General features: G+C 39.0%; 1 protein-coding gene across 1 annotated transcript in view; it reads right to left on the reverse strand.

Moving 5' to 3' along the window:
• Window positions 1-27,862, reverse strand: part of SPTBN5 (spectrin beta, non-erythrocytic 5) — a 1,783,454-nt gene that overhangs the window by 314,138 nt on the left and 1,441,454 nt on the right. Inside the window, exon 57 of the mRNA XM_044073536.1 lies at window positions 24,927-25,121. Coding sequence (XP_043929471.1) covers window positions 24,927-25,121 — 195 coding nt within the window. The remainder of the gene's footprint in view (window positions 1-24,926; window positions 25,122-27,862) is intronic.

Here is a 27,862-nt window from a genome sequence, read left to right on the forward strand (position 1 = left end):
CTGACTACCACACACATGGTTTTTACAAACTACCTAGCTTAGGCAATTGCTTAATTAAGAACCAAGGACATTCAGATTTATCCCCACCTGGATGACTACCTCATTCAAGCACTATCCCAGGGAGAGGCAGAGAAGGTACTGTTCAGTCTGAATCATGACTGATACAAGTCTATCTGAATAAAATCATTAATAAGTGCAAGTAACACATTAATTAACTTCAGACTGCTGAGAAGCACTGTAAATTAGGGAGACTGGGAGGGAATAATGACAATAGAGGAATTGTTAGGGTGTATTAAATAAAAAGAAAGATAAACAGCAAGTGGGACTTGTGTTGAAAGGTGAGGCAGCCAGCATGGCAAAATAGAAAAGGAAGGAATTGGCTTAGCAGGTCACAGTGAGGCACAATACCAGATTAAAAGATATAACAAAAGAAGTAAAATATGATACAAAAAGGAAATAGTAAGAGATCAGATAAAAACAGCATGAATGGACAGCCTATAGGCTTGCCAATAGAATGAGAGAAAGATTGGTGATGTGCTCAACATGTGAGCAGCGGTTCACCATAGGAAATTTTGAAACGGTAGAGAATACAGTGTCTGCATAAGAAGTAGAGATCTTCAGGCAAGAATACGTAACCTAGAAATGGTATAAGATGGGCTAGTAGAGTAAGAAAGGGCACACTGGGGGTGTAAAGGAGTCAAAAGAAGGCTATCAGACAAGAAGGTATGGAAAAAAGTTGAGCTTGGGAAAGTAGTGGTTGTCATAGGATAGTACACAAGTGGTTTACATGCAATATAGCAAGGGAGGAATAGGATATTCTGCAATGAAAAACAGGCCAAGTAGAATGAAGCCAAACTGGAGGGAAGAGATGTAGACAGTAGTGACAAAGAATGAAGGTGAAGTGGAGAGAGAGAGACATAGCCAGCAGGAGTTGACGCTACAAAAAAGTATGCAGAACTGATCACAGACAAGCACTCATTGAGATGGGAGGAAGGGAAGATGAAAAGGGCTTGTAGAAGTAGAGTAGGAGGGATGGGAAAGGGATCAGATCCATCACAGGGAGAGATACAGCATAGCAGAGACAGTGAAAAGAGAGGGCTAGAAAAACAATGGAGGATTGAATTTACAAACAGGAGGGTAGGGATGATGGATAGAAATTTAAGAAGATGAAAACCAGTCTAAGAAGGTAAAATAAAGTTTTGGTGATTGGAGACTTAATCAACAAGGGGATTAGAAAGTCTTGGAAGAGAATACAAGGATTTGGGGCTCAGACTAAAACATGGGAAGAGTTTACAAATGTGTCACCAAAGGAAGAGAGAACATGTTGAGGTGGACAAATGACCTCTCAGAAGATATAGCTAAGGTGACAACAAAAGCCTTGGTAAATGATAAAGAGACAACAGGGTAGTGAGCTGGTGGCAGAATTCAAAGAAGTGGTAACAATTGTCCTGCAGATATTAAAAATAGCTTCAAAGGCCCTTGAAAAGTGGGTACATCCAGGCAAAATTCTGGATATCTAAATAGCATAAAATCCGAACACCAAATATCACATAACTCTTCTCACTTCCAGTAGGAATGTGAGATACTAAAAACAGTGTGACAAAAAAGATAGAAAACATAAACACATTATCAAAGAAACAGTGGAAGACCTGTAGACATTAATAAATTGCATTTCAAACTTCTACCACATGTAGTCATTTATTTTTGCTTCTGAAAAATGGAGCTGCAAGATGTGTGCATCCTCTTTCGTTAAGTTATTAGTATCACTAGTATATTGGTCGTTTACTGTGGTTTTCTTCAAAAATCACATGCGGTGAGGGTGAAATTCAGAAAACTATGTGAATGGGTTAAATCAAGCCTGAGAAGAGGGACATATTTCCAGAAATAGGTACATCATGTGCAGGGTTAAATCAAGTCTGAAAATAGCAATGTTCCTCCAAAACAGGGACGGTTGAGAGGCCTGCTACCTATGTTAGCAGCTTGCTCAATGAGAAGGAGATGATTACAAAGTATAATGAATGGTTGTGGCAGTGGGCAAGGGACAATAACTTTGGACTAGTAGGAGAATAGGAGATGACCTGGCAGAGAAAGCATCTGTGTCAGGAGCAAGTTCCATCTTAGATGAGAAGGGAGAACTGTGTTTAGAGCTAGTTTGGAAAACATCATGAAAGGGTGATGGATTATCAAAGTTGCGACGGCAAGTACTCAGGTAGCCTAAAGATGGAAAACAATATAGAAAACAAGAGGAGCAAATTATTGCAATGTGGAATATGTTTGAGGTTGCATTACTGTGCAGTTTAAGGCATATGGGTAGGAAGATGCAGTCATGCAAGAATGGAGCTAAACATTGCTGGTATCAAAGAAATATGGGCCATTGGTAAGAGGAGTGCAGCGGTGAGGTCCTGGATGCAAGGCTTTTTTAGAATGACAGAGAAGGATGGGGTGACTGACAGCAGTGATCAAATAAAGCACACAATATAACATGAAGAGGGGATCAGCGCCATCCTATAAGGTTACAAAGGATGACACAGGGTCACATCCTTGGGTAAGCATTGCTAGAAGCTGAAGCAGAAGATTTGAAAAGCTGGTGGAGCAAAACAGTGTAGCAGCTACCACATGTATCAAAACAGGAGGATGAGAGAAAGGAGGAAGGAATAATAAAATTATGGGGTTGAAGAAAGAAAGTTAGAATCATAATGGTTTGAATTTGCTAGGACCAGGTTGGTATATTCCAAATTCTAAAGCAGAGATGGACTTGGATTTGTCTGAAATTTTTGACAATAAGGGGTTCAGCCATCTGATGCAGTACTGTACAAGAAAGGCCAGAATTCTAGAATGGTCAAAACGAAAGAGGTAATCAGGAATGTTCAGGTTAAGGTGTCATTAGCCAACAGTGATTGATGGTGGGGAATGTTAAGCATACAAAGACAAAGGCAATGGTATGGAGTTTGAGGTAAGTGGATTATGGTTAGATGGGGAGAAGATAAAAGTAGAGTTAATGGAACTGTGAGCAAACTGAAGGTGTAAACATGCTATCACAATGAATGAGGGATGCAGTCCTCAGGGCTCTGAGAGAGACAGAGAGAAGAAAAGAGTGAGAGAGAATGGGGGGGAATGCTGATGATGCAATACACAAAGGTGAGGTTAGGGATTAGGAAAAAAGACATGGCATACAAGAGGTGAAAGGAAGGAGGTAGGGTAAGAGAAATGAGGCAAAGTGTAAAAAAGCCAGCAGAAGAGCAGCAAATGAGGTGATGGTAGCAAAGTCACAAATTAAAAATGTGTTTGCAAAAGTGGTCGAAAATGTAACAATGGCTTCTTTACATATTTATCAGAAATAAAATAGGAAGGGACAACTGTAATCAGATTGAGCAAAAACGGGAGAAAGATCACAAAAGACTGTGAAAATCCTATATATTGAATGAATGAATGAATGAATGAATGAATGAATGAATGAATGCTTTGCTTCAGTGATTACAAAGGAAAACAAAAGGAGAATGCCATGATGAGGAAAAGGGAAGGCAGAGATGGGAGAAATATGAATAGACACCAGGCTAGACAGGGAGTAAGTGAGAAGGAAATGGCTTCCCAAAGGGTGAATAAAGCATATGGAACAGCTGATCTGCTTCCAAGGGTCCTGACAAATCTAGTGAATGCACTGGTAAATCCGCTCATGGATATTTTCAATGGATTACAGGTCACTGCGGAAGCACCTGAGGACTAAAAGACAGCAAATGTGGTACCCCTTGTCAAAAGGGGAGGGGTCCAGGGAACTGCAGGACTAATATCATAACAGCAGTGGCAGAGAACATAACTGATAAAATCTTGAGGAAAAGGCCACTCATGTTCCTACAGAAAAATCTATCAGATCTGATCCAGTTTCACAGCTGGCTCCATGATGTAAAAAAATAAAGCCCAGGTTGTAATCCAGATGACTCAGGATCAATAACCGCAGAGCTGGATCAGTTGTTTGGGGAGGGTGTAAATGAGCATACAATGACAGCAGTTGCTGGACAAGGAGGTGCATCATATGTTGGATATGGACTGTGGATGTGTACTAGGCTATACCAGCTGTATCTGTTCAGTAGCCTTCATGGAACATGTTTGCGAATCTACACACACATCAGGGAAGGCATAATAGGCTCATGTGGTTGTGAGCATGCATATCAGTAGATAGAGGAAGAGTTAGGGTCAAGAAATGCAAAATCCATCACTGAAGGCCAGGATAATGGATGGACCATAGCTGGCTGTCACCTTGGTGATAGGGAATGAATGGACATGGTCGGTGTAAGGGACAGATGATCAACAGTCCAGAGGAAGGAAAAATCTGATCTGGTTTTCTGACTGGATTACAGGAGACCTTGAAGAGGGAGTATTAATAAACTCGGTCTTCTCTATAATCTTACACTCAGTCCTGTACAGGGGCTAGTTAGGAAAACTGAAAGGTTGGTGTAAAAAGCAATTATTAAGCAATTACAGTGCTGTTTGATTGAATTTTAGGATGCAGAAGGTTGTGAAAAGAAGGGCAATATCAGGAATAAAAAAAGTCACTAGTGGAATACTGCAGGAGTTTTTCCTGCATATGATACTCTTCTGTATATTTCTGAGGGGTATGAACAAATCCATCTTTTTACTGATTACACAAAGTTAGGTGCACAGTAGAGGGTTGTGCAATCTAAATCAAATTTGGAAAGGCTAACCAAGTCGACTAAAAAGTTACATTTGAGATTAGCTGCAGCCAAATTCAAAGTACTGAACCTGGACCACTGTATCCATGTTGTGAATTATTAGCTGGTGGAATGGACTAATGGCAATAGATCAGTAAAAGGATTGGAGGTGAACACACCTGGAATGGCCCAGGAGCAGAATGAGAGGGTAGTGGCAGCAAATAACAGAATTTTGGTATCTATGCTTATGGGGACAGCATCAGAATGTAAATAGGCAATTCTTCTGATCTATCATGCCATGGTTAGGCTGCACTTTTGAGTACTGTAAATAGTTTTGAAGGTCATACAAAAACAGGGAAAATAAGCTGCTAGAAAAAGCCCAGAGGAAAGACATCAGAGCAGTGTGTGGGGAGGAAGTGAAAGACTATTACTGGGCACTACAGTAACTATAGTTGTTATAAAGATTAGAAGAGATATAAGGACATGATATGGGTATAAAATATTGACTTAGGGAGGGTGTAAAAGGTCGTGTTATGGAAATGAGACAGGACTGCCCCATACAGGAAGGACAGAGGTGGACAAGAGAGCAAATACAGGAGATTGGTAGCCCACTAGTTTCTACAGCTTAAAAAAGTTGTGATCTGAGAATAGGCTGACAAGCAACCAACAGCAGCAAACAAATGATAGAACAAACCACAGGAGCAGGATTCAGGATACAAAAGATTTATTCCGGTACCTCGGCCCAACAGCCTTCAAAGGAATAAATATCAAGCCACCAGATGCAATATATATACTGGTGCTACCCAACAATCAACAATTAAACAATTAAATACAATTGAGAATGAATTAAACAACTCCCAAGAATTAAAGACACAAACACAATTCTAAGCAATTCTTAAGAACACTTCAAACTGAAATACATTAAATTGCTTATCAAAAATACTATTAAATATTTAAATTCACTTCCAAATTCAAACCTCGAGGTTTTAAAGTACCATATTTCAAAATGAATCTACTTTCTAGATCTAGTAAGCTTTGTTGAAAATTGCCTCCAAAGTATGCATTTGGTTTGGCCAAAGCACAAAAAAATAATGAGTCCATAGACCCATTATGCACACTATGAAAATGTTCAAATATTGGACTATTGATCCTAGCATTGCGCACATCACCAATGTGTTCTAATACACGTATTTTTAATTGGCGTTTAGTCTGACCTATATAATATTTAGGCAATGCACAGTCAGTTGGGTAGCACCAGTATATATATTGCATCTGGTGGCTTGATATTTATTCCTTTGAAGGCTGTTGGGCCGAGGTACTGGAATAAATCTTTTGTATCCTGAATCCTGCTCCTGTGGTTTGTTCTATAATAGGCTGACAAGGTAATCCAGCTGTTCAGGGCAACTGATAAAAAGAATTGGATAAAGAAAGAATGAAAGAAAGGATGGTTGAAAATGATTCATGCATCATATGAATCAATGTAGAAACAGTCAACACAAGACAGGATCACTGAAAAACAGATGGAAGCAGTATGAAGAAGCAGGGACAAACTGATGTACTGAATTAGTAAGCTCAGTATTTACAAAAGAATGAAAGGAATGAGTATCAGTTTTGGTTGGGAAAGGACAAGGAAAAATGGGAAAATGGGAAGATGACTTAGATGAAGGTGAGAAAGGGTTAAGGTGAGTGAGATTTCTGTGCTAGATGAGTTACTTTCTAGGCTGTGGTTTTTAAGAAAATTGGCAGATTCGTGATGGTTTTGTATTGAAATGTCAGCACTCATAACACAGAGTGCCAACAAACTGCAAAAAAAAAAAAAGATTGAAAATCCAGGAGGAGACCAAATCTTGAACATCGCTCTTCTCCTTTAAACTTCTTTTTTGCTGGGTGGCAAGCCCTCTGCACCTCCCAATTTGGGGGCAAGCCCCCACCACACCCACCAAACTTATATTTCGACTCTGAGTTCACCATATATTATGAAAAGAGAATATTCCAGGAAATGGCAATCTCACACAAGTTGCTTTTTTTCAGCCATTCATTCTCATTATTGACATTTCAAATGGTTACTGTTTTTGATGCATCATTTGAAAAATATGCATTCTTATCTTGGTGATGAACTGGACTGATGCTAGAGGGATAAAGTGTTACAATCCAGAAAACTTTGTACTAAGGAGGATCCAGAAAAGACTTGCTTTTTCTATATCATCAATTTTTACTTTCCACCAAAATATTTTTTCTTGTTAACATTTTTATTTCTTCATTTATATACTCTTTTTTACCTTACCTCAAAATTTATCATACTTATATTTATATAGTTTTACTACTAATCTCTCATATTTTTCCTTTATCTAACTTAACACTTTGTACAAATTTATTGAAGCACCGTATATCACTGGGTTAATTAACCCTAAACCTCTTTCTTCTTTATTTACATACAAAACTTTTTTTACTGGGTTTAATGTAGAACCCCATATAAATGAAAAGAATCTCTGTAATAATTCCTTTTCAAATACCATTGGCAACATAAATACACATGCTAAGTATGCTATTTTTCCCACCAGAACTGAATTTATCAAATACACATTTTTTCTAAATGATAATATATATGCTCTCCAGAAAATATGTTTGCTTTATTTCTTCTATTTTTCCCACTGAATTCTACTTACATCATTATTCCCAAATTTTATACGTAACATAGAAATTTAATTCATTGTAAAATATATACCCCTTGATCTTTACCACATCATCTAAATCTTTTCTATTTATTTAAAGACATCCCTATCATCTCTAAACACTCATTTGTGCAAATTACTACTTGCTTTATCCAATTTTTGTTTTTTGGAATTATTATAATGCCATCTGCATAAGTTAACATAACTTGAATTCTTAAACCTTCAGGTGTTATACACCCTGCCTCCTTCATTTTGTAATTTATTTCACATATTATCACATTCATAACTAATGCAAAGAGTATACAGCTCATTGGACATCCCTGTCTTACACCACTCTACATAGGTACCTCTTGGTTTAACCATCCATTTACAAGTAGTTTTACTTTCTTATTACTATATGCTGACATACATAATATCCTAACTTTCTCATTTATATTCTTTCAATATTACCCATAAGATTTCATGTCTAACTGTGTCAAATGCCTTATTAAGGTCTACTATCATGATTTTCACTTCTTTTTTTCTGTTCATATCATTCACAATTTCTCTATCATTAATAATTTTTGAGAACCCTTCCCCTTTATTATATGTTACCTTCCATAATATTTCCCAGTTTAGTTTCAAATGTTTTTTAAATTATTTTAATAAATAGAACAAATATATTTTCATAGAGCTCTTATAATCATTATGATTCAATGCTATTGGACTCCAGTTTTTTTAATTCTCTTCTATCTTCCTTCTTCCCTATGAATTTAAGTATTCCATTAAATAATTCTTTATACAAAAAACCTTCATTTAACCATTCATTCAAATTTTTTTAAATATTTTTTTGCCAATCCCTTAAAGTTTTATATATTTTATATCCTATTCCATCTGAGCCTGCAGCTGAATCTATATGAACTTGTCCTAATACTTTATCTAGCTCATTTAAAGAAATCTCATTTTCCAACTCTTTATTTTCTTTTTTCCTGTTAACGTTTTTACTTTTCACATTTTTTCACTACCTTCTTATTTGTTTAAAATATTTCTTGTACATATTGTACTAAACTAGTCATAATATTTTCATTAGTTTGTTTTCTTTCGCTTTTTCACATATTTTATTTCCCTCATTATACTACACTCTTCCTTTACAAATCTGCTCAAGTAACTCAATGCTTCTTTTCAATGTTAAAAATATATTTACTTATATAACAATTTGTGTGCTTTTTCTTGATCTCTTTCATATAATTATTTTTCTTTGTCAAAGTACTTTCTACGATTATGTCCTAATTCTTCATCTACTTTTCTCATATCGTATTACCACTGTAAAAACATTTTTATATTTTTCCTTAAATATCACTCACCATTCAGTCTAATTTTTATAAAAATGTTCAAATAGTAATATGTTCTTTCTATAAGTGTATTACTAATCTCTTTCCTTCTTCATTCTATGCTTTCTCATTTAGCCTTTTTATTCCTTTGCCTATTTTAATATATTCCTCATTTTCTTTCCTTTATCCATATTGCAAGATGATCAGAAAATCCTGTTTTAACTACCTCCCCTTCTCCTATAACTAAAACTTATAGCACTACAAAATAATCTATTTCAGTTCTATACATGCCCATTTTATATGTCTATGAATTTTTGTTCCAAAGTTTTAACTTACCACATCTTATAACTTCTCACATTTTCTTTTATCATTTCTTTTCTTTTTACACTTGCCTCTTAAATCATAATTAAAGTCTCCTGCTTTATAACATTGATATTTTTACTAAACAATTTAGATCTGATGAAATAAGCTTTCCCTTTCTTTACAGTTAGTGTAAGCATACAATGTTATAATTCTGTAGAATTGTTCTTTCCATTTTAAATCTACAATGCTTAATCTTCCCATTTTTGCTAAAGTTACATCTAATATCTTAACTATATTTTTTACAGAATATGACTATTTCAGAACATCTCTTATTTCACAAATTCCAAATTATCCTTCCTACCCATAGTTTCCCTGTTTGTAATCTTTCTTCATTTGTGTCTTCTAAAATAATTACATCTACATCACATCTACATCACATATATTACACCACTCCAAAATTCCTATTCTTCTTCCTTTATTTTTAATACTATTCACATTTGCAGAAAGCACTCAAAAAATTTTATTTTCCCTTTTCCTTAGATTCACAAATAATTACATGAGTAGCTTTTTAATAGGCCATTCTAAACCTAACCAATATCCTTTCCAAAGGTGGGGGAATTAAACACTGTACCTTGTGTCTGTGAGTCAAACACCTTAACCATTATACCAGGCCCCAATATTTAACTGTATATATTATGTTTCATCCATTTCCTTTATTTTGTTTACTTTTGTACTTATCCCTTTAAATTTTCTTTTTCTGTCTTATAAACTTTTACCAATAGAATTTGTTTTTTCCCTTTACTACCTCCCAGTTTATATCTTCTTTATCACATAGTTCAGAACATTCTTCTATGTTTTTATTATTATTTTTTCTCATCCAATTTTTCTTTTATTTCTACTACTTCGAACATTTCTTCTCTTTCTTTTTCCTTACACTTACTTTCATTTTAGCAATCCATCCATAAATGCCCAATTTTGTTACATTTATAACATTTCAATTCACATTTTTTTGCATCATGTCCCATTTCCCCACAAATATAACATTTTCTTTTGTCACAGTTACTTATCAAATGTCTTTCTTTTACAAAAAAATATTTTGGGCTATCCCAAGTATTTTACAGCACTCGTATTCCACTCCACATTTATCATGCTTGGTGTGACATCCCCACTCTAGACTAGTAGTAAAAGAGCCTGAATCCTTACCATTGACACTGGAGAGGGATGGTCACTTGGAATACAAACGGATACACTCAGTATTTACAGATGCAGACCTATTTGTGTCAAGCACAATTTCCCTTCAGAGCACCCAGGGAACATGCTCAATCCAAGGGCTGGTTCCTCTCTATATCTGCCCAGACTCCCAGTAAGATTCCCCACTGGCACATCTCAGAGTTGAGACCTTAGATGGGTTCCAAACTCAATCCTTCCACACTCTCTCTGTGAAACCAAGGCTTTGTGTCCCTACTCAAAGAAGCTGACACACGCACACACTCTTAGAGATTTGATTTGCACACACACACACACACACACACACACACACACACACACACACACACACACACACACACACACACACACACACACACACACTGTCTGCCTGGGACGACATGATCGACAAACCACGATGCTTTGCCAGAGATGGTCTGCACCTGTCGCCCCTGGGATTCAGGTTACTGGCTAAGGCTCTTGCCACCCCTATAGTGCCTTTTTTAGGCAAAGTTCACAGGACAAAACCACCACCATAACAGGTACAAGCATGCAAAATCTGAAGGTAATGCTACTCAATGCTAGAAGTCTAAACATCAAAATGCACTCTCTTGAGGCACTCCTAAAAATGGAGAACATCGATATCTGTGTAGTAACTGAGACCTGGTTCAAAGCTCCAGAGAGCACCCCTGCAATACCAGCCTATAACTCTTACCACACTTTTCGACCACCAAACCAGGACCGAAACACTAAAGGTGGAGGAGTGCCAATTTTCACCAAGGATATTCACACCACCAGGCTAGTTGCCCAGCACAATGTGTCTGAAATTCCCCAGGTGCAACTAACACTAGGTAAGACTGCAATCCAAATTGTAGCTTGCTACAGATCCCCCAACATACTCCAAGATTCTCACTACACCTTTCTAAACATACTGGAAAATATTAAGATAGAACCAAACATCCTAATACTGGGTGATTTTAACTACCCTGCCATTAACTGGGAAAACTACTCATGTACCAACACCTTTGCCCAATGGTTCTTGGAATTCATAAATTCCAATGCCCTGGGTCAGCTAATCCATAGTCTCACCAGGGGCTCCAATATCCTAGACCTGGTCATTACCAACATGGGAAATTGATACTCCACACCTATGGTCACCCCCTCGTTAGTCAGGTCTGACCATAAGCTAATCACCCTTAACATCCACATCCCACCCCCACCCCCCAGTAAGGAAACCTCTATAAAAAACTTCTCCAAAACCAACTTCATGCTACTCAAGTCAGAAGTGACAAATGTCATGACACCCATGCAGACGGGAACTGAAAGTTCAACTGCTGAATCATACACTAAGGCACTGTATGAGCACATCCACTCATGCATAAATTGTGCCACCCCAAATAGAACCAAGATGCTCTCATCCAAAAAAAAGGAAGCCAATCTGGTGGTCCCCTGCCAGAAACAAACTTTACAACAAAAGGAAGAAACTGTTGCAGATAAGAGGAAAATCCCAGGATGCAAAAAACTCCCTTTCCAGCCTCAGTAAGAAACTGAGATCCCTCATAAAGTCCTCCAAAGCTAGTTACGAAAATAAAATTGCCAAAGATTCCAAAGAAAACCACAAGGCGTTCTATAACTATGTCAAGATTCTAAATGGCAATGCTCAGATCTGCTCTGAGCTAAAACAGAATGGCATTAAATATACTGGTAATATATCCGGTATCCTGGCAGATCGTTTCAGTGCCAACTTCACCCTCCTCTCACCCCCTAAATGGCCCATCTCAATACCGGATGATTTCCAAATTCCGGTAATAACGGCCACACAGGTAAAAAACGCACTCTCCAAAGCTAAGAATACAGCATCCATGGGACCAGATGAAATCCCAGGCTGTGTACTACATGAACTACAATATGAACTCGCACCTCACCTAAATGTCATGTTTAATCATAGCCTCACCTCAGGTTTCGTGCCCACTGAGTGGTGCAGAGCTACAGTTATCCCACTCCACAAGGGGGGATCCACCTTGGATCCCGGAAACTACCGTCCCATCAGTCTGACGAGCCTTAAATGCAAGGCCATGGAGCATATTATCATGGAACTTATAAACAAAGACATTGGCAACCTTCAAACACTGGACTACACCCAGTTTGGGTTTGTGAAGACCCTATCTTGTCTCCTAAACCTGATTGATTTCTTCAAATCAGTCTCCAGAGCCATGGACAAGGGTAAGGTAGTCCACACAGCCTATCTAGACCTTGCCAAGGCCTTTGACACCATCCCCCACTCTGGAATCATAGATAAACTTACTAAGCTGGGCATTAACCCCAACGTCACCCAATGGGTTGCTAACTGGCTTACTGATAGGCACGGCCGGCCTTAGGCATAGGCGAACTAGGCGACCGCCTAGGGCGCTATAGAGGCCAGCTTTGTAAAGGGCGCAATTTGTGTTTATTTATTTATTTTAATGAATTTACTTTTTTTAATAAGAAAAGTAAATTCATTAAAATAAATAAACAATAGGGCACCGGAATCATAGGGCAAGGAGTGGGAAGTGAGCGCCCTCCCCCTTTTACAACTGCAGGTTGGCCTGGAGGCTTTCAAGAATTAACAAAAAAAAAAAAACTTCACTCCATGGTAGCGGAGTCTGCTCCTTTTAATAGGAACATGCATGCGTCACATCCACGCACGCCATCGTGGATGTAAAGACATTTGTAAAGTTGCATGCGGAAATCAAGCTAGCACTTTAAGATACAGGTTAACGCCATATGTACGCGTGCGGCTATTCGGATTAAAAAGAAGGTAAGTGTATGTGTGTGTCTGTGTAGTTTAAACTGGCCTGTATGTGAGAGAAAGTATGTGTGTATATGGAATTTTAATTAGTCGTTCTGTTTGTATGAGAGATAAGTGCATGTGATACATACTATTTGAAAGAGTAGGTGTGTGTATATGAGAGAGAAGGTGCGTGTCTGTGTGTTGTATGAGAGAGTAGGTGTGTGGAATACTACATGATTATGTGTTACATTTGAGGAGCGTAGCGGACGTGCGATACCAAGTATTATTATTTCATCAGCTATAGGAACCATTCATACAAAATGCACACCGCTCATAAACCTGTTGTGTTAAGCTATTTCCCCAACTTTAAATTGTATCTGCAATTCTGCGCAATAGTCAGTGGAATGTGGAGGGGGGTGGGGTGGGGGGGTTTAAAGACAAGTTGAAAAGTGTTATTACCAGAATGAGATCTGCTTTCACAGCTCCTTTCCAATCAGGTACTACAGAGCTCAGCTTTAAAGATGTAAACTTGCTACACAAAGTCACACAGCATCTCCCCAGTTTACAGTGATGAGCTAAACACTTAAGTGTTCCTAAGTTACAGGCATACAAAAATGATTTCAGCAGTATACCACTCCATTCTGTATTTATCATCTGGGCTCATATAACTGTAAAAAATGTATGCACATCTAACCCCTACTCTTTGGTTTGGCAGGTAACCACATGAGGAACAGGTCGCATTCTATTTGGGAATTGTAGTTTGGAGACTAAGTAAATTTCAATCCCACAAGGTTTATGAAAACTATTTGTTGAATATGGCCAAAAATTGCTATCACTACCGTCCCTGTAAAACCCAACCACGTGCAATTTTAGGGTTGATATTTTTAATGTGGGAATGTTTCACTTTAATTTTAGCAAAAAAGTTGGTTAATTGATTGCATATACATTTATAATGGGATTTCAATGCTCAACTAACTGAAGCTTATTCTAATTTGCTGAGCAGGACAATGGCATGGCATAGGTTCATAGATAGATTAGTACTAGGCTAACTGCCCTTGCGAGACATTTTAAGCCTAACCAATTATCCCCTGTGAGATTCAAACCTGTACTTTGTGTTTGTAAGGCAAACACCTTAACCATTAGGTCACCCTCCCAACCCCATATTTTCACAGGAATTAAAATAAGAGTTTCTTAGCATACTTCATATCCTTCGGAAATGCAGGTTAACACAAATCCTGTTGTTCTATCAACTTTAAGTTAAAAAGTGTAATATTTAAAATCTATCCCTATTTTTATGGTCATTGCATCCACATCCTGTCCAGATTTCTTGCAGTAAGGTTGAGAGGTATGCATACATCTCAACTATCCAGATTTTTGCCTCGTATTTTTGGCCTATTCCTCATAAAATGTGTGGTTTTCTGGCAAATCACTGAAGATTTAAATAACTAAACGTCATGCATTTGAGTTTCAGCCTTCATTTCCTTCAGAAAATGCATGGTAGGCTGTAATGACAGATGACTGAGGGGCCTTTTATGGTTAAACTCTTCTGAAATGGGTAGTTTTGTCATTATTGGTTCATACTTTTTGTTTCATTGCTTACTGGAAAAATGTTCAAAACTACAAATTTAAAACCTACTATAACAAGTGTAAATGTTTCTATGTGCAACTAGCTGTTTTTTGTTTATCAAATGGCACACTGTGTTGTAAAATATGAAAGCAGTCTTAGTAGTATAATTGCCTTTGGTGCAGAAGGTTGTAGATTCTACTCCCACACCATGTAGATGGCGTGCTAATATTGCATTGCCCATATAATTATTGATTATTTGGTGCATTATAAGGGGGATAGGGGTTCTACACTCCTGAGTATGTCCTTTTGTATAAGATGCCTAGTGTCTATGAACTTGTTGGTCATTTCCTATTGCAATATTACAAACTTATCAATTTTTTTAATGCAATATAGGCAATTAATTCTTCAAGGAAAGCAGGCACTGAATTTGTAGATAAAACATTGATATGTGAAGTTGTTTTGCCGGTAGCAACCTCTTCATTAGGTATGGATTTCTTTAATGTGGAATTCAGATGATTTTACATCAGCAGAGATTGTGAGTATGGAGTAATATTGGTGGATTATAATGACAGAAGTCTTGAGTGGACTTTTATGGTTGAAAATTTCTGAAATGGGTAGTTATTGGTTCATACATTTTGTTTCACTGCTTATTAAAAGAATGTTTAAAACTACAAATTAAAACACTTTCTAACAAGTGGTGCTGTATTATACAAGGAATATAATTCAATGTAATCAGGAAGGTGAATCAAAGAACAAATACACGGAAGTATGGCCTAAAAATTGTGTGCAAGGACTCTGTTTTGAAAACAGCCCAAAGATAAACTTAATTCTTCACTGGCAAGATGCATTTTCTATGAGTATGGGTTTTTATGCCATTTCAATGAATATGAATTTTTCCATTTCAATGAATGTGAGTTTCAAGGGCAGAGAAGTTTACTGCTTGTGCCAAGTCTGCTTTCATTGCGAGACTGTATTGTTTAGCAAATGGCTACCTGTGTTTGTGCTATTTTATATCAATATCTGTAATGACTATAGAAGCAAATAAGAGAACAGTATGCATGGTAACTGGTGGGAAATAACCAAATAATGGAACACTGGAATGGGAGCTGCTGCTAGGGGGAGGGGGTTGCAGCAGAAGTGGCTGCTCTGGGGGGCAGTCTATTACCCTGCCTAGGGCCCTATTTGACTGTGATCTGGATCTGGTATTTAAAGTAGAAAATACTATGCAGAAGTAGTTGTAGTTTAAGATACCTTGTAATTTAGTTATTCTTCCTATGCATTTAAATAATTTAAGGAAATGACTGGAGTGGCTTTCTTGGGGAGTGACCCTGTGGGTGTGGCTCAAATAGGGGTGTTTCATGACTGTGGCGTGGGTGGGGCTTAAGGGGCGCCGGAGCACTACTTTGCCTAGGGCGTCATTTTGGCTAAGGCCGGCCCTGCTGATAGGACCCACACTGTAAAAGTAGCCGACTCCAAATACAGCTCCAGACAAGTGACAAGTGGAGTACCTCAGGGTTCAGTCCTGGGACCGCTCTTGTTTGGCATCTACTTCTCTGAAGTACAGGCCAACACTAAGGGATTCTGGCTAACAAAGTTCGCAGATGACTGCAAACTGGAAGAAATTATTGAATCCCCAAATGATGTGGATACTCTACAAAAGGGCCTTACAGAAACAAATGCTTGGTGTCAGAGCCATGGGGTCAAGCTCAATGCCAAGAAAAGTACAGTTGTGTACACTTACCATAAATGTAGATGTTCAAGTGTATTCACTATTGTAGTCATTACACTTGGGTTATCCTGCTGGCAGGCTACCCTCAGTCATCACAATAAACAAAACATGCTGAAGGGATAGGTTCCTGACCCAGAGACTCCCCAGAGTCTGGAATAGATTGACATACATGTCAAGCAGAGTGCCTCTTTGGCTCTCTTCAGAAGGAACCTTGATGATTGGATGGGAGAAAGGAAATTCACCCCGGGGATTATGTCAGTTGCCCTGCTAGACAGAGGTCCAGGGAAGTAAATAGTGTGGGAAGAAATAGCCAAGGAATTGTTATGGCCTGGCTTGTATAGGCCCTAGGGCTGATAGCCTAGTACCAGCCTATGAACCTATGAACCCATGAAGACACACACACACACACATAGACACACACACACACACACACACACACACACACACACACACACACACACACACACACACACACACACACACACATGCACATGCACACACACACACACACACACACACACACACACACACACACCTGGCAAAGGCTGGCACAGATTCACCTGCTGTTCCCCCTTCTGCCCAGGCTATAAGGTAGGTATCACTGCCACTAGAACTCCTGCCAGCTACTTTAAGACTCTTGCAATTATACTGAGTGAAATTAATATTAATACAAATGTTAATGTTGAACAAACTGTGAGGCTTTCAGGAGTGGCCAGAGTTATCACAATTAAATACGTGCAGAGAATCTCAAAACTTAAATATTTTCTAAAAAGGACCAGCCATATACAGCAACACTTTATTCCAGTGTACAGATTCCCCTTTTCCTTGAAAATCAGGTGCTTCCCTAGCTACCACCCTCAAGCCTCTTAGTGTAGCGTCTGAGAGCTGAGCCTGTCTCAGCTCTACTTTTGGACTCTTCTCAACTCCCATTCCACAGGAAGTTTTGCATCCTCTGACAGTGGTGCTTCATTGTCAGCCTGGGTAATACCACTCACCTCTGCCCTTGCAATTACTCTGTCCAAGGGAACATCAGTACCTACCAGCAATTGTGGCTCACCTTCAGGCTTACTGCTACAGGGTGGCTCCCTCCCAGAAATAGCCACCTCACTAGTTCTGGCTTCAAGTATAAAGTCTGTGTGGGTCTCCCCAGGTTACCAGACCCAAATGCCTGTCTCCAAGCCTGACTGTGTGCAACTGCATGCACACAAGGTACTGCATTATCAAAATCATTCCCTATCAAGATACCTGCAGGGATATCCTCAAACACACCTACTTGCTTGTTTCCTTTTTCACCCTCCTAGTCAAGGTGAACCATGGCCAAAGGCATTTGGAATGGGGTCCTTCCTAAACCTCATGACTGTAGTGGATTGCCCAAGCAAGTGCTGTTCCTCTTTAACCATTGCAGGCTTTACAATGGTTATGTCAGAGGTTTTGTCTCTCTTAGCAGTGGCCTGTTTTCCATCCACTAAGATAGGATAAAACCTCTTGTGATAGTTTGGTACCACTGTGTCTCAAGACAACTTACCACTGACATACTGTTATTCACACTTGCTGGCTCACCCACCTTGTTTTTGTTGACATTTACATGCTACATGGTCCCACTAGTTACATTTAAACCATCTAACCCTTAATCCTGGCTGTGTACCTGAACTAGTGGCTTCCCCTGTTACTGGTGGAGTTGGGGTGGTTTAGGCAGCTGACCATGGGTTCCATTATATCTATGTGCAACACTGGGTATCCCATTATTGTGCAGTGATGCCCTGCTTGATAACAAGAGATGCCCTTTTCCCCCCAGCTCATCTGCAGAGTTACATTCCAGATTTGCCAACCAGATTCTCATGTCCTCAGGCAAAGTGCTAAGTGCTTGTTCCCTCACCAGTCTGCCAGCCTTTCAAAAGTGGTGACCTGACACCCACTCACCCACCTATTAAAATAAATGCTTAACTCAGAAATATAATCACACACACTTTCATTTTCCTTGCGCCTATGCTGCTGATTCTAATTCCATATGTTTGGCATCCATTTCAAGTCTCTTTAACTCCTGATGGATTTTTAAGTCCTCTGAAGAAAAGGTGAACTGTCCTGTTTCTGAGGGCTGCAAATTCCCATCATCAGACTGGTTATACTCCTGGTTGCTGGTCTGTGTTGTAACTGTGACTAAGGCTGAAATAATTTCCTCTTTAGTCAGGTTGGCATACACCAGTCCTTTGGCTTCATACATCATAGCTAACTGGTTCTTTGTCAGCTTGCCATAATCCTCTGCTAACATTTTTGCCTGCTCTCCCCACCTAAACTAAACTAACAAAAAATAAATAAAAACTGTTGTGATATAAAACTCTGAATGTTCACTGTGTGGCTGCTGAGAGACTGGCACCTTTATTGACAACTAATTACAGTTTAAAGAAGTTCAGTATCCACACCACTGCTTGCCAATATGTGACATCCCAAATCTGGGCAAGTACTCAAGGAGTCTGAATCCTCACCACTGACACTGAAGAGGGATGTTCACTTGAAATAGAAATGGATACACTTAGTATTTCCAGATGCAGCCCTCTCTGCATCAAGCACAATTTCCATTAAGAGCACCCAGGGAATGCACTCAGTCTGGGGGCTGGTTCCTCTCTATATCTGTCCAAACCCCCAGTAAGACTCCCCACTGGCACAGCTCAGAGTTGAGTGCTTAGCTGGGGTTCCAATCTAAGTCCTCCTATACCCTCTCTGAGAAAGCAGTGCTTTGCGTCCCTGCTCCAAGCAACTGACACATACAGTCTTTGAGATCTGATTTGCACACATGCACATGCATACACACCTTGGAAAGGCTGGCACAGATTCACCTGCTGTGCCCCCTTCTGAACAGACTATAAAGTAGTTATCACTGCTACCAGAACCCCTGCCAGCTACTTTAAGGCTTTTACAAGGGTACCCAATTATACTGAGTGAAATTAATATTAATACAAATGGTAATGTTGACCAAACAGCAAAGCTTTTAGGAGTGGCCAGAGTTATCACCAAATAAATATGTGCAAATACTGTCAAAACTTAAATATTTTTTAAAAGGACCAGTCACAATGAAAAGTTTAAATAAAGTTAATAATAAATAATAAAAGAACATGAACATACTAAATATCTATTTACAGTAAACACCAGATTTTCAGACACAGGAAGTATTAAAAATAACACCGATGGAAAGTTTCACACAGTTATACAAAAACAGCATTTAGCTAGTCTCACTATTTATTTCTGATTGACTAAATGAATTGCTGTTCCTACTTACTGAATAGAGCAAGGCAAGATGGGTGAGTGGTCCTTGTTCTCAGATTCAAGACAGAATACACAATCCTGCTCAGACTTCAGTCTCCTCTAATATTAGAACATTATTTCTGTACAGAATGACATCACATACATCTGGTCATCTTACTCTACTTCCCATTCTATCACCAACACTAGAAGCTGCCAGGATTTTAGTGCCTACATGTCAATAACACACACACACACACACACACACACACACACACACACACACACACACACACACACACACACACACACACACACACACACACACTCACAAGTGCATTGCTCAGATGTGGTGCAGCTGCTGGAAGTCATAAAACCATCCCACTCTTCCTACAGGAGGTACAAACTATTCTCTAGTACATACATTGCATCTCTGGCTCCCTTCCGAACTGTGGGATACCATCTTTATGGCCTAACCCAAACAGTAATTTAATTTCAAGAATATTTTTCAAAGTTAGGTAGATTAACCTCTTCCCTTCCAGTATATGCTGTTACAATCTATACATTTATACAGTTACAGTAACACATGTACATCTGTTTTTCTTCCAGGGCACACTGTTGATACATTTTAACACAAGCAAACCTCACCAATACATTTTCAACACAAACACCTGTACAAATCAGTTTGATATACAAATGCTATATAATTATTTATAAAATTCCATCTAGCTATGCTAACATATGTTACACATCCACTGCCCTACTTTTTCTGTCATGGCTAGGAGTACCTCCTATCGTCACACTTGGTATAAGTATAATTTTTTTCTCTTTCTATTTTTAGTACAATAATACAATCCAGCCACCATTTTGTCATAAACTTATGCAATGTCCAGTACTTCTTGACATCAAGCTTTCAAATGCCTTTTCAAAGTCTCTCTTTCTACCCCTGTTTGAAACTGTACATGAATCTTCTTTTTATTTCCTTGTTAAATGCTTTTATCACATTAATATTCCATGGTTAACAGTCTTTCTTTTTTCAAATTCTCCAAGAAAAACATTCATTGAAAGAACAGTCTCAAATATAATGTCACAAAATGCCTTTTTGTTAATAAGAATAAATGCTCTTACCTCATGTGCTTTTACACCTAAAAGAGCTATTAAATTGTCCCACACTTCATACCTGGCCATTTCTTTGTCTTCTTTACTTTAAATCCGTACCACGTATTTCCGTTTTCTATTTTTATCTGCCTTCTTTTCTGTTATGACACTTTTGTCATCGTTTACTTTCTCTGTAGATATTTTCTTTTCCATCTCACAACTATTCTTCAGGATTGTTGCTGCATCCTATTTTGTATTTTCTCCATAATGTCCCCCCAGGAAACATCTCTTTCATTTCCTGGCTTACTCTGCACCACAATTTCCTTAAGTAAATCATTCTACAACTCTCCCAACTGGAGGGTTGTAATAATACATCCATCATTTGCTGAGTCATCTCTATCAAACAGGTTTCTTTCAAAACATTTCTTCAGAATCCTGCACACATGCTTCAATCTCAATATTTGCTTTCTCCTTCATTTTTCCACTACTCCACCATCTCCTTCTCTCTCCATCCACTTCCCTGTTTCTCCAGGCCACCTCTGCACCTGGAACAGAAATAGAAAGTGCTCCTCCAAACTGGGAACCTCTCACAACAATGAGGAGTAGGGGAAGCTCCCAAATGCCCTTGCCAAATTTCTGCCTAGTAGTATAAATACCACATCATGTCTCTCCAGAAAAGAGGCCACAAGCCTAGTAGGACTAACCTGGTCAATAAAGGATAAATAAAATCAAAATAAATCTGTCATCTTTAATCAACAGGCTTTAATAAAAAATTATGCCACTGGAGAAAAACTAGTGGCGGAAACATCACAGGTATTTTTAGTTTCAAGGTCCATGCACATCTATTCTCTATTTACAAATAGGCAAAACAATGTTTAATAAGAAGCAGTCCACATGCATAATGGAAACTGTCACACAATAGCAGCAGAGATCCTGGTTTAACTTTTTATTATTAAAAGTGAACATAGAGAGATAAAAGCTCGTTACAAATCAGTACCCATGTCCTAAAACCCTTCAGAAGGAAGACATTTTGTTTTGGATGACTAGAGAAATGCTATTTCTCCCCTCCACCAAACAATTCCTTATCTCACAACCCTTCAGAAGGAAGACATTTTGTTTTGGATGACTAGAGAAATGCTATTTCTCCCATCCACCAAGCAATTCCTTATCTCCTGTTAAATTCCTGATATTTGCTTTCATGTTGTCCCAGAACACCAAGTTTTGAGTAGTATGCTAGGCAAAGGAAAAGCTGACTGGGACTGGGTGGTAGGAATAAGCTGTTTAAATGTTGGCTCAACCATTCTGAGGGACACAGTAGGATTTCCATTAAACTATGGCCCCAGACAGAAGCAAAAGCATCTAGCTCAGAAAGCAGATAAAGAGGACATTCAAGCAGGTTGTTTATAGCAATTAAGGTGTATGCAGTAGCATGTGCACATGTGCCACACTAAGCTAAATAAAGACCCTTCGTGCGTGTGTGTGTGTGTGTGTGTGTGTGTGTGTGTGTGTATGTAGGGGGGGGGGGTGAACCATAGGACAGACAGGAGAAAAATTCTCCTACTCTAACTGCTACTGTAATGTGATGTTCCTATATGCTTTCCACCTTGCTATGAAGACTGAAAAAATACACTGAAATATAGCAGATGGTGGACAGTAACAACACTGTTGGTGGCACAGAGGGGGAGGACAGCACAGTCTCTCAGTGGATAGCATTGTCATCTTACAGCAAGAGGTTCCCTGGTTAAATGATCAGCTAGAGTGCCTTCTGTGCAGAGTCTGCATGTCCTCCCTGTGTTTGCATGGGTTTCCTCTGTGCATTCTGGTTTTCTCCCACATCCCAAAGACATGCAGTAGGTGGACTACACTCTCTAAATAGACCATAGGTGTGACTGCGTGTGCAAGTGCATGGTGTGAAAGAACAAACTGTGGCAAGGCTAGCCACTTGTCCCTGTGAACCTTGGCTCTAGATGATTGTCACTGTTGAAATGATACCCCGATCCCATATGAAAAATGGGAAAAAACAGGATGTGGCTGGATGGACAGGCAGTAAGAACACCAAATATTAATGTGGAAAAAATCTCGATATGTGATAAGGTTGCTAAGGAAAACTATTCAGCTGTTGACCCAAATGATTAGTGTACCCTAAAATAAATGAATTGAAAATATATATAAATGCCACTTTTTATTTATTTATTTTACATTTGTTAACCGGGCTAGTCCAACTGGATACATGTCCATTTTCAGTGGAGGCCCGAGGAGAAAAGCTTCGCTAACTACTAGATAACAGGTTAAGAATATACAAAATTATACAATAAAAAAGAAAAACATTTGCTTTAAACCTTTTACAGGCTGTCTAGGTATTTGAGTACAATTAGAGTCATAGCAGGTGAATAGGTTTAGATACTTTACTAAGTTATGGTATTTCTACCGTCTTCATAAGTAGCAACATTTAGAATTTTTGTCTCTTAAAGCGGGGGAGTGACAGAAACATTTAAGAGGTGGAAAGTGGAATATGCTAGAGTTAGGAAGAAGAGGAGAGGGAGGTCAGATGAAAATGAATGAGGGAAAATAAGAGACAGAAAAGTGGTTACCCAGGGTTATTGCAAGAGCATAGCCAGTGGTTGGTTAGGAAGAGTTTTAGTTTGGTTTTAAATAGCGGAATTGTAGTCAGGGATGTGAGGTCTGGTGGAAGTTGATTCCAAATTTTGCCAACTGAGTTGGAAAATGTGGAGTCACCAGCTACATTATTTGATCGAGAAGTTTGAATCTGTATTTTGTTAAAGGAGCGAAGGTTCTTCATGTTGTTATAGGGTTTTATGAGGGTGGAGAGCATTGGTGTGTTCTCAGGGTGATGCAGGGCTTTATGGGCGATAGTAAGTTGATAGAATTGTATAAGGTGGGGTAGTTCCAGCCACCCTAGTTTTGTTAGATTCAAACAATGGTGAGTTCTATATGGAGAAGCAGTCGCAAATCTGGCAATGTTGTTGTATGATGTGGCTAGTTTATTGAGGTTATGCTTAGAAAGATTAGTGTATATGGAGGAAGCATATAATAGGGTAGAGATTAAGTGTGTTCTAGCTATAGTAGTTCTGGCTTCAGGTGTTAAGAAAGATTTGATTCTGTAGAGAGAACCTATTTTTCTGTTAGTTGTTTTTATTGTGGAGTTGATATGAAAGTCAAATTTTAGTTGGTTATCAATAGTAATTCCCAAGAGTTTGGTTGTTTGGTCTGGAGCTATAAGGGTGCCATTGTTAGATGTGAGTGTAAAATCAATAGGGGGAGACAGGTGAGTAGGTGGAAAGAGGAGAAGTTTGGTTTTCTTGGGGTTGAGGAGGAGACAGTGATTAGAGAACCATTGCTCTATGGTGGTGAAGGTTTTTTGTGTTAGGGAGTGAAGTTCAGTCTGGGTAGAGGCAGAGCAAATGATGGTGGTGTCATCAGCGTATTGAATACAAGTAGATAAAGGAGTGGCTAGGTGAAGATCATTTATAAAAATGGAAAACAGAAGAGGACCTAAGATGGAGCCTTGAGGGACCCCTATAGAGGTGGGGAGAAGATCAGAGAGATGGTTGTCCCATAGTACTGCTTGTTTGCGATTATCAAGATAGGACGTGAACCAGCTTAGGGCAAGGTTGTCCAGTGAGAGGGAATTGAGGCGATGTAAGAGGAGTTGGTGATTAACCATGTCAAAGGCTTTTGACAGGTCTACAAAGAATGCTGAGGAGGGAGTATAGTTGTTGCAATTTGTTAATAGAGTCGATGAAGGATAATAACGCTGTGGTAGTACTATGGAATGGTCGAAACCCATGTTGGCAGTTAGCTAAGAGATTGTTGCTTAACAGGTGATTAAGTAACTGTTTGTGGATGCATTTTTCCATTATTTTTGCAAGAGGAGACAGTAATGCTATGGGGCGGAAGTTAGAGTACTCCAAAGAGTCACCTCCTTTGAAGAGAGGGATAATGTGCGAGATTTTCCAGACTGAAGGGATAGTACTTTCTTTTAAAGTCCTATTTAAGCCCACTTGTAATGCATTTGCTGCTATATGAAGAAGAAGCACACATACAGCTGTGTAAAGTTATTCAGTCTTTGCCAGATTATTATCCAATTGCTGAGCATAGACTATTTCTGAAGTAAATGTTCAAAATATTTGAGTATCTCAACTATTAAAGTCTCCAATAGCATTAGCAATATAATCCAAATCCAACTTTTCTATATTTGCAGAAAGAAAACTTTTCCTGAATACAATATTTATTATAAGTCTACCTGCATATCTGGTTGTCAGACAAGTGAAATGAAGTCAAGTATTTTTGCCCTGGAGCACTACAGCAATAGATTAGATTTGCAAATATCCTGCTCATGGTTTTACCTTTGATCTGCTCATGACAGATCGCAGCAATTCTTCCCACTTGCTGTTCACATCTTCAGTAATTTCCAGTATCTGTGCTCTCTGACCCGGGGCCTCATCCTTCAAGGTCTGGGCCATCTCATTTACTGAACCAATCTTACTGTGTCCAAGGGAGTTTATTTCCTTTGTGAAGTCATTAAACTGCTTCTCCAAGATCTATAGCACAAAAGCAATGCAAAAGGAATTAGGTATGTTACACATGCAGGAGCTATGCACATATATGTAACACAACCAGAGGCAGTAAATAAACTAACCATGAATAATATAGTGAAAAAAAGTAACTCACAATAGATGTCCTTAAACCTCAGACTGAATTAGTATTATGATCACATTGTCATAAATGATAGAACTTAAATAATCACTTCACATTTTTCTAGGAGAACAAGTACTTATTTATTTACATTTATTTATTTACATTTATTAACTGGGTAGTGTCTGACTGGGCAAGTAGCCCGTTCTCATCAGAGACCCTTTGAGAAAAGCTCCAGAACAGTAACAATTAGTAAAGAGTAACAATTAATAAATGCATATATAAATATGTAAACAATGTAGTGACTGACTCTAATAGTCATGCAGTAAATAAAACTGAGATGATTAACAATTAAATACATAGCAGCAGAAAGATGTCCCACTGTCATTGGTAGAGTAAGTGAAAGTTGATACACTAAATATACTGCCAAAGCTTTTCTGCCATTTCTTAGTAATTCCAGATTAGTTACTCTGAAAATGATTGTAGCTAGTGTACACAGAGGTCTCATCCTTTATTTGCAAAGGTGAATAGATCAACAGTCTTTTTCACATTTTACAATTTGAAAGAACGTGTACAATTATTAGATTTTCTGGCTACTCTTGTTACTACACTTCTTTGCAATTCTCAAATTTGTTGACACCTTTTTCAAACCCTTAAACCTATGCGCAGTCTGCTGTAGAAGAAGTCAGAAGAGGTTACTGCAGTTAGCTTTCATAGGTTCATAGGTTCATAGGTTGGTACTAGGCTATCAGCCCTAGGGCCTATACAAGCCTAGCCATAACAATTCCCTGGCTATTTCTTCCCACACTATTTACTTCCTTGGACCCCTGTCTAGCAGGGCGACTGACGTGATCCCCGGGGTGAATTTCCTTTCTCCCATCCAATCGTCAAGGTTCCTTTTGAAGAGGGCCAAAGAGGCACTCTGCTTGACATGTATGGGCAATCTATTCCAGAGTCTGGGGAGTCTCTGGGTCAGGAACCTAACCCTCCAGCATGTTTGGTTTATTGTGATGACAAGGTTTAGATCCCTGCATGTGGCTCTGGGGAATTGGGATTTCTTTAAGTGTAGCATGTCCCACAGCTCTGGGTTTGACACGGCCTTGTATGTTAAGCTGAGATCGCCTCTGAGTAGACGATATGCGACAGAGTATAGCTGGAGTTTTTTAAGGTAGTCAGCGTAAGGCATCTGCTTTAGGTCTGTGATTCTTTTAGTGAGGTATTTCTGTGGTCTTTCCAGTTGTTGCAGATGTCTTGAGAGGTACATACCAAATGGGGTGTTGTATTCTATAATGGGTCTAATGAGGGATGAGTACAGTGGGACAATGACCTCCTTTTTTCTGGATGAAAAGCCCTTAGTGATGAGGTGTGCCACATAGAAGAATTTCCTGACTGTTGTGGTGATGTGGTTATCGAAGGTGAGACCACTGTCCACCTGTGTCCCTAAGTCTCTTATCACACTTTCGGTGTTTAGTGTACTGCCACCTATATTGTAATTCATGGGTACATGTTTTTTCCCAAAGGGGATAACTATATATTTCTTGGCATTGAGCTTGAGCCCATGGCTTTGGCACCAAGCATCTGTTTCTGTAAGGCCCTTTTGTAGAGTATCCACATCATTTGGGGATTCAATAAAGGCTCCTAGTTTGCAGTCATCTGCAAACTTTGTTAGCCAGAGTCCCGTAGTGTTGGCCTGTACTTCAGAGAAGTATTTGCCAAACAAGAGTGGTCCCAGGACTGAACCCTGAAGTACTCCACTTGTCACTTGCCTGGAGCTGGATTTGGAGTCGGCTACTTTTACAGTGTGAGTTCTATTAGTAAGCCAGTTAGCAACCCATTTGGTGACATAGGGATTAATGCCCAGCTTAGTAAGTTTATCTATAATTCCAGAGTGAGGGATGGTGTCAAAGGCCTTGGCAAGGTCTAGATAGGCTGTGTGGACCACCTTACCCTTGTACATGGCTCTGGAGCCTGATTTGAAGAAGTCAATCAGGTTCAGGAGACAAGATCGGCTCTTCACAAACCCAAACTGGGTGGGGTCCAGTGTTTGAAGGTTGCCAATGTCTTTGTTTATAAGTTCCATGACAATACGCTCCATGGCCTTGCAGACAAGGCTCGTCAGACTGATGGGATGGTAGTTTCTGGGATCTAAGGTAGATCCCCCCTTGTGGAGTGGGATAACTGTATCTCTGCGCCACTCATTGGGCATGAAACCTGAGGTGAGGCTATGATTAAACATGACACTTAGGTGAGGTGCCAGTTTATATTGTAGTTCTTGTAGTACACAGCCCAGGATGTCATCTGGTCCCATGGGTGCTGTATTCTTAGCTTTGGAGAGTGCATTTTTTACCTGTGTGGCTGTTATTACCAGATTTGGCAATCTTCCGGTATTGAGATTGGCCATTTAGGGGGTGAGAGGGGGGGTGAAGTTGGCACTGAATTGATCTGCCAGGATATTGGCAATATCCTTGGGATCAGTATATTTAATGCCATTCTGTTTTAGCTCAGAGCAGATCTGAGCATTACCATTTAGATTCTTGACATAGTTATAGAATGCCTTGTGGTTGTCTTTGGAATCTTTGGCAATTTTATTTTCATAACTAGCTTTGGAGGATTTTATGAAGGATCTCAGTTTCTTACTGAGGCTGGT

The sequence above is a fragment of the Protopterus annectens genome, chromosome 6.part0 (genome assembly GCF_019279795.1).
Source record: "Protopterus annectens isolate FY-2018-M chromosome 6.part0, PAN1.0, whole genome shotgun sequence".
In the NCBI taxonomy this organism is placed as follows: Eukaryota; Metazoa; Chordata; order Ceratodontiformes; family Protopteridae; genus Protopterus; species Protopterus annectens.